The sequence below is a fragment of the Loa loa genome (genome assembly GCF_000183805.2).
Source record: "Loa loa unplaced genomic scaffold supercont3.556, whole genome shotgun sequence".
Lineage (NCBI taxonomy): Eukaryota > Metazoa > Nematoda > Chromadorea > Rhabditida > Onchocercidae > Loa > Loa loa.
Genome location: NW_018108736.1, coordinates 2615 through 16384, shown reverse-complemented (window position 1 = coordinate 16384; position 13770 = coordinate 2615). Strand labels below are relative to the sequence as shown.

At 32.5% G+C, this 13770-nt stretch overlaps 3 protein-coding genes across 3 annotated transcripts; 1 reads left to right on the top strand and 2 right to left on the bottom strand.

Annotated features, from left to right (window-relative positions):
* Positions 1-1430: 1430 nt before the first annotated feature.
* On the bottom strand, positions 1431-5494 carry LOAG_07793 (UBX domain-containing protein). Its single transcript, XM_020447538.1, has 10 exons — positions 5420-5494; positions 4962-5199; positions 4344-4409; positions 3998-4122; positions 3236-3382; positions 2996-3140; positions 2595-2722; positions 2310-2403; positions 1915-2099; positions 1431-1662 (listed from the first exon to the last, which is right to left on the bottom strand). Exons 2-10 carry the CDS (start codon positions 5077-5079, stop codon positions 1504-1506), a joined length of 1167 nt encoding a protein of 388 aa, XP_020302242.1. The 5' UTR covers positions 5080-5199; positions 5420-5494; the 3' UTR covers positions 1431-1503.
* A 1241-nt stretch (positions 5495-6735) lies between these two features.
* On the top strand, positions 6736-11492 carry LOAG_07792 (SCY1 protein kinase; the record flags this gene model as incomplete). Its single annotated transcript, XM_003143325.2, has 16 exons — positions 6736-6949; positions 7146-7303; positions 7458-7599; positions 7696-7845; positions 8007-8222; positions 8292-8408; positions 8541-8666; positions 8802-8978; positions 9085-9207; positions 9315-9431; positions 9589-9721; positions 9958-10118; positions 10227-10337; positions 10451-10531; positions 10715-10987; positions 11124-11492. Exons 1-16 carry the CDS (start codon positions 6761-6763, stop codon positions 11490-11492), a joined length of 2643 nt encoding a protein of 880 aa, XP_003143373.1. The 5' UTR covers positions 6736-6760.
* Positions 11493-12707: 1215 nt separating this feature from the next.
* LOAG_07791 (hypothetical protein) lies at positions 12708-13495 on the bottom strand (the record flags this gene model as incomplete). The annotated part of the gene is made up of 3 exons (XM_003143324.1): positions 12708-12754; positions 12922-13011; positions 13333-13495. Coding segments are annotated over 3 exons (300 nt in total), but the record flags the coding sequence as incomplete, so codon positions are not given.
* Positions 13496-13770: the final 275 nt, after the last annotated feature.

The following is a 13770-nucleotide window of genomic DNA, read 5'->3' as shown; positions in this document are numbered from 1 at the left end:
ATCCAATTAAGATACGAACAAAGCAAAATCACCACTCATAAATTACAATAAATTAATTACGAAAAAAAAAAAAACAAGAGATTAACGGACCGATTGTTTCTTTCAGATATAGAATATGTTATGAAGCCGAAATTAGGACAGATGAAATATGAGAAAAAGTAGCACTAAATAATTACCGGATTGTTTGATGATGTTTAGAGGAGATTGTCAAAAAATTTCACGGTATCAAACTAGATCTTTTTAATTGCAAGCTAAGATAGTGTTCGGAAGTGAAAATCTTACAGTTTTTAATTCAGACAAAACTTCATTTTTCACCATTCCCATTTTCTTTTTTTTTTTTATTTTTGCACTATCCATAATATACAAAATATAAAATTCATCATTAAAACGTCTGATTCCCACCATAATATGCATTATAAAACGTAAAGTACTCTTGATACAGAGCAAACATTCAAATCTTGACTTCTTATGCACATTACGAAGACCATAACTTTCACAGGACCATCCAAACCGTCCGAAGTGCATAGTACTCTACACTTAATGCAAGACCTGGCTTCAGATATAAACAAACATCGATCATTAGAAAGATAATGGTGATAACAACACAGGTTAAATTTCAAACCCTGCAAATAAACACACAAAGCTATTATCATTTAGAAAGTTGTTCGCAATTACATGAATCTAAAAACATGAAAGTATTTTTTGGGTAGTACATCCAATTTAAGCTAAAAATTAGCTTGGAATTTCTATAAAAAGCGAGAGAATGTTGGAATCTAAATTTGCTAATACAACAAAAAAATGCAATAGGGTCTAGAAATATAATTTGTAGTCAGAAAAAAAACATAAAATTTGTGATTAGAAATAAATTTGGAGACGTAGAAATGACAGATCATTCACAATGAAAACAGTTTTGGAGCGAATTATACGAAATGATAAATATACAGAACGATGAAATCCGTATAATATCTATAGTAAATTTCAGAGTGGTGCTTCAAAGTGTGATAAAAATCAGGAAGCTGCACTACCTATAACTTACATATACAACTCGTAAGCAAATGTATAACAAATGAATGAGTAATCTAGAGGTATAAACCCACCATAAACTGGTATGCAGTCAGTCACACTGCGCCACAATGAAATAAAAGTTGACATTCAAGCTGCTATAAAAGAAACATTAAATGGCAACCGTTTGAACTGTTAAAATATCAACATAGATAAATATCATAATATAGACATAATGGGTAGAAGAAACAAAACAATGAATCTATTACAGTTAGACTATTTCATTAGGAATAAAAATTTATAGAAAATGCATAATCATCAGATAATAAGTCGGATTTAAATTTATTAGGAACTCTTACTACATCCTACACCCTTAAAAAGTAGTGGATATGGCTGGAAAAAAAAAAGGACTTAAATGATACTCTATTTTCTACTCCCTAGTTCAACGGAAGAAAAGAAAAATGAATCAGAATTATCGCTCCTCTAATATGAAATGAATCTTCACTGCCTTTCCACATGAATAAGCTCTCTTTTGCTGAAATTGAGTTCACGAAGCGTACGATAGTGATCCTGATCGGTGTATATTCGTTTCGGATAATCGAGGACAAGTTGATGATCTGTTGGGTAAAACCCAAGACCAGCAATAAGCACAAATATGGCCTGCAAGAAAAGAAAAAAATCTGGTCATATTTCCTAGTATCTGATAATCGTAACAGTATGAAAAAAAAAATGTTCCTACTCATTATTTGATAACCATTTTTACTAACATTTTAATTTCTATCGCTTTATAGGCTTACTACGAAAATATACTTGACGGCAGCACGGTGTGTCCATCGCCGCCAGCAAGAAAACGTAATAAAATTATCAAAAATGTTAATTCTGAATTGCTTTGAAAAGTTTTACAGACTTTACCTTGAGAGTAGTTGTGTCTTCCACTTCCATCATCTGACGATTACCATCCGGCAGGCGTAGAGAAAGCAGAAGACGACATCCATGACCATCTGGATCACCGATACATTTCATCCATTCATCTCGATCAATTGTTGTTAATTTGCTACCGCTATCTATGATGCCATCAATATCTGGCCAATCATTGCCTGTAAAAAACCGCCAATTTAAGAACTATTTTAGAAATGGACCGTGGAATAGTTTCTTCATTGCAAAAACGCAATTGTATCGCAGAATTGCAATATTTTGAAATGAAAATCAGAACTTTCAGGAGTAGAGAGGGTGATAGTATTCATAAATCAGTTAGCCTACACGGAATCTGTAAATATCTAAATCTTGCTACAACAAAATAAACATACCCTCACGAGGCTTTTTTGAATTACTGCAATCATCATCCATTATTTCGTCTTGCTGTAAAAAATGCGCACGCTTTCGATTTGTGGTTGGCGAGTCCTGCAGCTGTCAGCAAATGACGAAGGCAAAAGGCAATAATAAACACCAGAAAAGAGTTATCATATACCAGAACTTTTCCACAGGTATTTCCAAAAAAAGAAATTTCTTTTAAAATAACCCATAAACCTTTCTTCCCACACCTCATTTTTAAAGCCCAACTATATCAAATAAAATAACTGATGTGCAATTACATCCATATACTGATTATGTCCACAATCCTCCTTCGACATCAACCGTCCGAAATTGCTCGATGTAGGCGCTATTTTTAGTTGTTTGTCTCTTGTGTCGAAATCTGGACAAGCATCCAAAAATGTTGTAACTGAAAGTAGAGAATATATGCCATGTTTTTTTTTCTTTTTTATTTTCCACCGACGATTAATCCATTCATCATAGTAATGGCACATTGTAAGTATCGAGAAGGTAGGGAAAATCTTGAAAAGTAAAATTAGTTTTGTATTTTTTTGTTTTCTATGAATTCCATGTAAAACATTCCAATATCAGCAATGATTCTTATCAAATATATCAAAAGGCAGAACTTACCTTTTATGGAAAAAAAAGCAAAAAAATCTTTTTTTTGTGGAACAGTACTTACTTTGATCACAGAAAGACATCGTATCTTTGGCCCCAATTGTAATTAACTGTTCTCCTGTACGTGGATCAACTATGAAAACAGCTGGATAAGTAGATATTCGATAATAATTACTCACTCTATTCCCATCAGCTGAGTCTTTATGCACCTAAAGCATTCGAATTTGTCTAGACTGCATTTATGTATGGAATGATAATTCATACAATGGACATATCCAATATTTAAAAACTGAGATTCGCTTGCCTGCCAAAAGACGAAATTTGATCGAAGCAGTTCTTTTACGGATGAATTAGACCACACATCACGATTAAGAGTTTGGCAAGCGAATTCCAGATCATCTTGTATATTAACAAGCAGCCAATGTCCATGCAGTTGAGCTTCAGCCCGAACCTGTAACATCTATTAACCAAGTAGTACATTCAATGAACGCTATTATTGCTTTTGATACTGCTTCTAAATTGTTCTAATTTATTTTTCCACTGGTAAGTAACTTCTGATAAACCGTCAGTAAATCCCTGACGTTGAATCAATTTGCTAATACCTTGAGCTTCAGCCTACAAGCAAAGTGTCCCAGATCAAAATGGCTCGATGTCGAATTTTAATAACAATTCGAATAATTACTGAATAATGTTCACATTACTCAAAAGTTTCTATTGCAGCAGCGGAACTGTAACTATTCTCAGGCTTTATATGCAATGCATACTTCAAAATGGGGAAAAGATAATGATTTGATGTTGGAATATTGCTAAGCGCTTTGAAGTTGCACATTAGCTCCAATTTAATCATTATTTTAATTGGAGTAGCAATTATCAAATCTATTTACAATTTTAAATACTGTCAACCGTAATGATAAATATTATTTTCTACTGATTCTTTTCAATAAATCATGCTTACAATTAGATACTAATGCAACAAATTAAAAATTTTTCAAGAAGCATTGTGATTTCATAATATAAAAACATGGACGATATTTTTATCAATGATTTATAATGAAAAGTAACTAACAGCATCCCAATCACCATTGAACATAATATCTATCGGAGGGCGAAAAAGATTTTGAAGGGTTACACGCTTGGCAACCGTCGCATCCAATATAGTGTGCCTATTTTGTAGCATAGCCATTCTTTCCCCTGAAATCTACCATTTTAAAATATGTGGGAATTGAATTACCGATTAAATGATAATGCGTAAAGTGATTTCTGAGGAAAATTCAAAAAAAAGAGATTTCACCGTAAACAAAATAAATAATTCGACAAAGAAAATATAGCCGTCGTTCGACTGTCCAAATCATTGACTCTTATTAAGATTTAAGTACTTGACGAAGTGTCTCAATGAACAAAAAGAAAACTACCTGCTTCAGCACGAAAATCACGAGCCGTATCAAATACTGAAGCACCATCTCTTCCATTTTGTCGATCTGGAAATAAGGGGTGTTTTCAGAAAAGTTACCGTTCTTGTTGGAAGGAACATATGGAACAGCTATCTTCTCATTATAAATTTTGCCATAATAAGTTCGAATGAGGCGTAACCTACTATATTGCTGCGCAAATGTCTGCTCAATAATGGCCCCACGTATAGGCGCTATTGGCTCGCGTACATCACTGTTACCTACCGCTGACCTGAAAATATTTTCTACTGCCTCACAGTTATCACATCTTTAAAATTCTTGTCAAATTTAAGATACAAGCAAATAAATCAATTAAGTGGAATGTTGGAATGGTTAACAATTACATTAAAGTCATCATTATTAGGATGGTCAGATCAAGGACTGGTAGTTTCATACACCCTATGACAAAACAACTTTGAAATCCATTTAAGTTTTAAATTTTCTGATAAAATAAACAGTCAGGCAGAATATTTGCTAATAACAATAGATCATTACTAAGCAATTTGTAGTTGCACTCACCTCATATCATATAAATACTAAACTTCTGACGATAATGAATAAGCAAACAATTTGACAACATACACATCATTATTAGAACGGCTAACTCGAGAGTTTGTCGCTTCACACATGGTATGATTTGATACAACAGCATTACGCCGCCCTGCACCCTTGCTGACGCAAATGACATCTGGTGACTCATCACCGTTTATCGCCATTGATGAGGATGGTTGAAGCTGTTGAAAGTACAAATTTACGGCCAATTCCAAATTACCATTACACATTTCCAAATACTGGGACGCCTCTACCGCATTCGTGCAACCTGAATTCAATTGTTTTAATTTCATAATACTTAATCATTAAAGCTTAGTTCGAATTGTTGCAACATGCTACTGTACACAAGAAATACTGCTAATATTTAAAATCATACACCATTCAAATGTCCATCTTATGTGTAAATTTTCATGCAAAATTTATACGTCAGAATGATTTATGCAAATGCGACGAATGTACAAGAAATAATGTTTGCAAAAAGAACTTACCAGTAACGGTACGGAATTGTGCAGCGAGGATCCCTTCATTGTCAGCCATTTTGAACCTAGCAATTGTTGCTGGAATATTTTTCTTTCTTTATTGAAGATAAGTACTAATCCACTCAAAATATTCTATACCAAAGCAATGATTTACAATTCCCAGAAAAAAAAAACTTCTGATCAATGTGATAGTCAACCTAATTCGCTGAAAATGATTTTTGTACCATCCCTTAATACTTAATTATTCCGACAATATCCCAATTTCGGAAATTTTCCATTACTCCCGCACCTCTTCACTGTTAACCATATTTTCTCAAACCATCATCAAACCGTTGCATCACAATACATTGGTCATCTTGAAATTGTGAAATATTACGCTGGATTAATTCCTGTTAATCATTTTCAGGAATGTAAATTTATGAATATCCTGTTGAATTTTCAATTTCATTTCGTTGTTCCTCATGTTAATCTATTCGGAAAAGTTTCTGAACATTTCAAATTTATTTGCTTAATGTATTCTAATCGGAACTCCGTTATGAACACTATTAGTTAAACTTATATTTTGGCGAGTAGATGATTAGTTTTCAGGCCTAGGCTTATGATTACTTCTTTGAAATGTATTTTCAAATGAGATCCATCCTAGACATTGTGCATCGTATGGGGATTATAAAGATACCGCGCGTATTTGTATTCGAAATATTACGATAGCTTAGTAGTTGATTAATTGATAATTTGTAATATAAGAAATGATTAACCAAAATTTGGTAGGGAAATTGTAGGAGAGAGAATGAGTTCTGAATAAATTTTCAGGAAATTAATGTAACATTTGAATAATAGGAGAAAGAATGTAGTATGAGGAGAGATAGGAAAGACTGAGAAAATTAGGCAAAAGATGCAATTAAAACTAGAGAAGCTAGATTGAGAAAAATAGATTTTGTCATAAAATGAATCACTTTAAACTATCTCATCAAATCGATCCGTAACGCTGTTCGAGCTATCCCATGGCTTGACCGTAATGAAGTTGCTTTGATCGAGCTTTTTCGATTGCTTCATCTACCCAACTGTCAAGATCCTTTAGTATATTCTCAACTTCTTCGAAATTTTCAAAATATCCTCATTGTGTTCTTTTTTTTTTTTTTACAACATCTGGTGTCGAAATACGTGGACGATTTGACTAATAATTAGCACAAGTGCAGTATAAATATGATAAATGATAAGATTGAAAGTTCATGTAGCAATAAGTTCTATTAATAGTATGTTTGAATTTAATGTAATTGTAAGGCGATATGGAATGAATATTAATTTCACCATTTTTTTCTTAAATTTTTCAGGAGGTGGAGGAGGTGGTAGATGGCGATAAATGTTGATTACTATTTGAATCGGATACGTTCCACAGTAACTTCAGTAGCAGCACAAGTAAGTAATGCTTTACCGGGAAATCCTGTAACGCGAGATTATGAAGTATTATCACAAGTTGGAAGTGCTGGACCGGCATTTAGTTGGAAGGTTTATGCGGCTCAAAAACGCTCAACTAAAAAGGTAACTATTCCGGAACAGTGCAGACCTTTAGGTATTTTTTGATTGAGCTCATTACACTAATCGTACTTACCTTTATCATGTTACTTGTATGCTTATATATTTTGTGCCTTTAATATCATATATATATAGCTCTTTACTTTTTATTTTTATTTTTTAGTTTTATCAAAACCATCGAAATGATCGCATCTTATTTTAGCCTGTTTCGGTTTGGCTATTTGAGAAACGAAGCTTAGAGAAATGGCCAAGATATGAAAGGGAATTATTCTCGGAAATCTTGAAAAGAGGAGTATCCCAACTTACCCGATTAAGGCATCCACGCATTCTCATTATTGAGCATCCACTCGAGGAATCGCGGTTAGCTTTTTTTTTCATCCATTACTTGCGGCAGTCCTTAGAAAATTTGTTAAAATATACCAATGAAATCGCAGTTTCTCGAGGAGCACATACCGATTTTCTGTGACTCCGTTTCCTTGTTATTCCCGTGATTTTTCTAAGAATATTTCTTCAGAGACTCATATGCCTTCTGTACAGAGCCTGTGTTCGCATCGTTGGCTAACGCTGTTGGACGTTTAGATAATATAAGTCCTTGTCCAGTACATTTAAACGAATTCGAACTTTTAGATATCGAAATTCGCTATGGACTTTTTCAAGTAAAGTGGCATTTTTCTTTTTTAATTTGACATTTTCTTAATTACTCATTTTGCTGTAGCAGTAATACTTACTTTATCCTTTCTAAACTACTGCAGGTTGTTGAAGCTTTATCATTCCTGCATATTGATGTACGAATGATGCATCGAAATATTTCCCCTGAAAGTGTGATAATTAATGAAAAAGGCGAATGGAAATTAGCGGGTTTCGATTTTGCAGTACAAGCAACGCAAGGTACCAATAATCAGGTGTGGAATTCGATTGAACCTCTCCAGATACATGTGATGGTCTTTGTCGAATTCAGCACTGACAATAATTCTCTAGTTTTGATGGAAAATCTGCAATAGGCTATTTATAAAAGCAAGTTTCTATGTAGATTAGCTATTATGAGGTTCTGTCGACTTTCTAGGTGATGTACGAAATGCTGGAATGGAATCAGCGGACGATGTCCGTTGTCCAACCATTGTTAGACTATCTGGCTCCAGAATATGTGATTGGTGGTCGGTGTGATCCATATGCTGATATATTTTCATTTGGAATTATGGCGTTAACAGTTTTCAACAAAGGAAAACAACCATTTGATAACAGAAATTCGTTGGATAATTTTCGCAGAAATACTGAAAAGGTTATATATAGAATTGGTATATTCTCATCATTTCTATAAATATATTGTCAGTGAACAAATTATCTTCAGTTAAACACATTACCCGTGTCAATGTTCGTGAATGTTCCTGCCGAACTTCGTGACGATCTGAAAATGTGCTTGAATCTAACGCCTGATCTCCGACCCGACGCTACTCAGTTTTCCAAGGTGATTCTATATTGTTCCTTTCAGCTGCGTTATTAATAACGTGCCTAACATCTAGCATACAATACGAAATGTAATTTCACTTAATATTTAAAGGGTTTATCACAGCAGCATCAAATATAATTGCATTTACAGATTGTCTATTTTGACGAACCATTAATTCGAACATTGAACAGTTTGGATTCTTTATGCCAAATGGACTATACTCAGAAAATGAATTTTTTCAAGCAATTACCACAATTCTTGCTGAAATTCCCAAAAGTAAATACTAATATAAATGTCGGAGAACTTTTTGAAAAATAAGCAATATCATTTTCAGTCCTATTTATGAATCTTTTATAATGAGTATCTATTTAAATGATAATGTACACTTCTGATGAGATGTGAATTTTCCAGCGACCGCTTATACAAAAAATCCTTCCGCAACTATGTGCAGAATTTATTGCTGCAGAATTAGTGCCGTTCATTCTTCCTAGTGTTTTTTATATTGCTGGAATAACTAGTAATGATGAATTTGCTGTAGCTGTTTTGCCACAGCTAGTCCCGATATTCACTCTTGAACGACCTTACCAAGTAGGTTTATTAATATTGTAGGGCGTTATTGTTTCGAGCAAAGTACTTTACGTTATTCCCATGTTGGGAAAAAAATATTTCTACCCCACTTATCTCAATATTACAGATTTCGTTGTTGTTTTTGCAAAATATGGATCTGTTATTGCAAAAAACAAGCGAAGAAGATGCTCGTAAATATCTGTTGCCTTTAATTTGTAATGCTTTATCCAGCGAGACTGTGAAAATCCAGGTGCTTTTATTAGTATTCCCAAGTGGGACTTAATTCTTATTCAACTTTTCTAAAAACTATAACCAAAAAAACTTGTACTGTTTTTACGAAAAAATAAATACTTGCAGGAATTATGTCTTTCAATTGTCCCCAAAGTTGCGACAATGGTTGAAAGACAGTCTATGAAAACAGAAGTTTTACCCAAATTGTTACAATTGATTATTGATGGAGGAGGAGTATTAGCTGTGAGACTTGTTCATTTTCGCTAATTTGATCAGCATTTTATTTTGTGCTTAGTTAGTCAATCGACGAATTCAAATTCTTATTTTTTTCTTTATTTATGGTTTTGGTAAGCTAAAACGTGTTTTTTTTTCTTTTTTTTTTAGTGAATATGTTTTATAGATACGAGTTCAAGCATTGTTGTGCATAGGGAAATTGTTACCCTCTCTAGAGCCATGGATGGTTACAGATCAAATCATCCCAGCTTTGCCTAAAGTAATTAGCCGAGAGCCAGCAATTCTTATGGCTATTTTAGGTTTGTTTTATTCCTTCAACTTTCCATGCATCATCACTTCTTAGAGGACCTATTTGAAATCAGATAATGATTTAAGGTAAAAGGAGGTTATGACAGCCATCTTTTCAAAAATTGAATATGAGACACTCTAAAAGTAATCGAATGGATTCGTGTCAGTGATGTCAGTGATGGTTAATAAAGGAAGATATATTTTGTGGATGAAATTTAGATTAATGATTGGAGTGCTTTACTTCCAGGAATCTACAAATTAGCGTATGAAGAAAGTCGTTTTGGTATAACTCGGGAACAATGTGCCAGAAGCATTTTACCTTTTCTGATTGCTTCTTCCATGGAAAATACATTGAATATGCCTCAGTTTGAGTTATACATGGCGTTGATACATCGTATCCTGGACAGGGTAATTGTTGCATGTTAATTTGCTCCTTAAAAAATTTATTTTTCAATTTAATTTACTTGTTGAGGGGTTTTTTTTCTTTTTTTTTTTTGATACTGGAATATACTACAGATTGAGAAGGAACAACGACAACGATTGCAACAATTAAGTGCTAGTCAAGAAGAACAACGTAGTATTGGCGAATTTGCTAGTATACTTGGGGAACCAGCTGCTCAAAATAAGGTAAGAGTTTCGTGATTATTTGATTACCATTAATTATATTGGAATATTGGTAAAGATTGATTTGGTTTTGAAAACTGCAAAGATTTCCATATCTTATGATAGGAATTTGTTAGGATTCATTGTCCGACAATCTAACAAATTTGATCATCGATGGATCAACTGATGGAAAACCAAATGGCATTGATAGAAATACTGTAAGTAATGCCACTGTTTATTTCTTTGCTTAATTTACAAGTCGGACAGTTGCTGTGAAGACAAATCATTGCTTTTAGTATTGAATTTAATTGATTCCTTTTTAAATTCGACCTTACGTTTTCGTATAACACGTTAATAGTATATATATATATATATATATTCATGTTTGAATTATATTTTAGGGGCTTTTGAGTCTTGCTGCTAAGAAAAGACTAGCAGCCGAACGAGAGCAGAACTTACGAATGCGCAGCCAACCGAATCTTTTGCAACCAGTTAGTGCTAGAGAAAGCACAAATAAGAGCGAAACTAAAACTCCAGATTCTTTCATCTCACCAATCGATTCTGCTGTCGACGTAGTTGGTTGCAGTTCGTTGGTCCCGTCTGCTTCCATTTCGACATATCAGACTCACATAGATCTCTCCGATTTTCTTCCTGCACCGTCTATCTCTGAAAAAGTTTGTTTTTTTATGGAACACTTATTCCTTTAATCACTGGAAGATGTTCGATCTTGTTTGCATATTTAAGCAATATAATACCCTTCCCACCAGATGTTCCTGCACGTAATGAATATCAAAATTTCTGATGATTCAGGTCAAAAATGAATCCACACTGAGCAGTATGGATAACCCGGTTTGGCCAGATCCATTCAAAACAGGACCAAACAACTCGTTAACATCGTTTGTGCTCCAGCCAACAATCAATACAATCAGTTTACCTGATCCACCAGTTGTACAAAATCCAGTGTCTAGAAGAGGTTCAGGCCAACGAATGACAACAAATCGAGCGGGTAATGCATCACTGAATGAAGTAGATCGGAAGTTAAACATGTCTGCTTTTGATGATATTGTGTGTTTTCCGACTAAACATAATACCAAAAATAACTTTACACTAAATTCACAGAATAATCATTCTAAGCAGAATAACCTAATAAATGATGTCTTCGGTGATTTATTAAAATGAAATGTTTGACATGGTGAAAGACTTCGGAAATATTTTATGTCAATTTTATGCAGTTTGTTGCTTGCATTGTTAAAATTTTGGTTTCACGTTTTTATTGACATCTAAGATCTTCTTTATTAGCATCTTTTTCCAATAAAATCAGAACTGCTTTTTCTTTTCTTTTTTTTTACTTTTTATATAATATGTATCACAAGTGAAAATTTAATAGGTTGCTATCTTTTTAATTTTCAAAATTTGCGCATTTTATGGATGTAATCCTGTGATTTCACATACTTTTCGAATACGTTTATTTATTTCAGCATTTCATGTATTTCCGGTTTATCCAATCTTATGCACTAATTTAGCTTTTGTAAATATGAATATATTGTTTGCTTTTTTCTCTATGGTTTTTCTTTGCATACACATTGTTTCCTTGCTGTTATGAACATAGTTCATTTATGATTATACTTCTCTTTTTATCTATGCGTATATAGTTTTTGTGATCAGTGATAAAAGTGTGATGCTTGTATTTATTGATATATAATGTCTTGTAATTAATTTATCATCCATATCATAGAGTAATCAAATCAAATTTTGTGCGGTGGAAATTTGAAAAAAGTTACAGAATTTCAGAATTGTTATGGTTAATAATTTATTGCAGTTGTGGAGCTTTAGAAGAGATTTTGTTAATTTTGAGAAAAGTGTAGAAGATACGCAATGCGTTATATGGTTTATTTCGAATCATTAAAAACATGGTGATTTGGTTGCAAAAATTAATAATATTTTATCAGTTTCCATCCCAGTAATTAGTGGAAAGGTAAGTTTTGCTTGTTGATATATTTGATAAAAATCACTGTTGATATTAGAATATTTTGCATGGAATTCACAGAAAACAAAAAGTACAAACTATGCGACAATACTCTACTACGCATTACTTTGTTCTTTTTCAATGATTCCACTGGTATTGCGACAAATGCGCATGAAAATAATATTAGAAGAGCACCAGTAATAAAATACGTGTGTTGCATTCATATGTGGAAAGATTATATTAATAGGTTTTTACGTTTAAGTAAGATTATTCATCAGTTCCATGGAACCCTTTCTTTAGATAATTGCTTTAAATTCAACTGTTAACGGTGATAGTGACATGAAAATTTAAAAGCTGAAATTTAAAAGTTTGAAAAAAGTGGAAACAATATGAAGAGGATAACGATGGTAAATTTTGAAATCGAAAATTTAACAACTAATTCTAATTATCGCTGCATCATTCTCTAAGCTTACTTCTGGAGGATGGAGTTCAAATCCATTAATTTTTCACTTCAATATCTGAGGGAATTAAATTTGAGTAATGAAGATTTCATTTTATCATTTTATTATTAATTGCCATTGTAACGCCAAGTGTAATTAATTAATTATTTGTTTAGTCTTTGGAAATTATTTTTTCTTTTACCTGCACTAATTGGAATACCAAATAACATCCCAATAGATATCACTAATGGATGCAATAAAGTAATTCCAAAATTTATGAGGAAATTAAACCCTGGAAAAAAAAAAGAGCAAATCAAGGTAAACAAATTTGATTTGGTTTACAAGCTAGAAAATGAGAATATCAAAAACTGAATTTGATATAAATTTGAATTATGAGATTTCATCAGCTTATCAATCTAATTGTTAAGCGTTTCTTGAACTTACTAAAAGTGTTAAATTTCAGAATTTTTTTTGAATGATTACTTAAAGATTTAACGCTTAAATCATTATTATCTTTATAAATTAAAAAAAAAAAATGTTGCATCTATTAGTAAATGGAAAATATCATAAAAAATATTTACGCAATTTACGATAGAAATGCAACATCGAGTACCGGAAGCAATGGTACATTGGACTAGGTGAACGTTTCTACGCCATTTACGAGTGATATTAGTAATAGGTAATGAATTAAGTGTAGCATTAAGTAAACCTAAACCATTCATAAAAAGTGATACTTGATCAATTGTCGCATCACAGATTACTTTTTTAAAAAGAACCTGAAAACAAAAATAAAAATAAATGTAACAATTAATATCAAAGAAAGATCAACTGATTGGAAGAAAGCGAAAGAGGAGAAATGAATATGATTTTTTTTTTGTTTTTAAAACTTTTCACTCTTTTATATTAATGATTTTTTAAATCTTTTCTTGATCAAAGATCACTTTTGGTTTTTTTTTTCTTTTTTTTGTAACAGTGATCATAAGGTTTGAAAAGAATAAATTTTGTTGATTTGAAAATAAACCCCAATCAAAACTTTTTAACATATTAATTT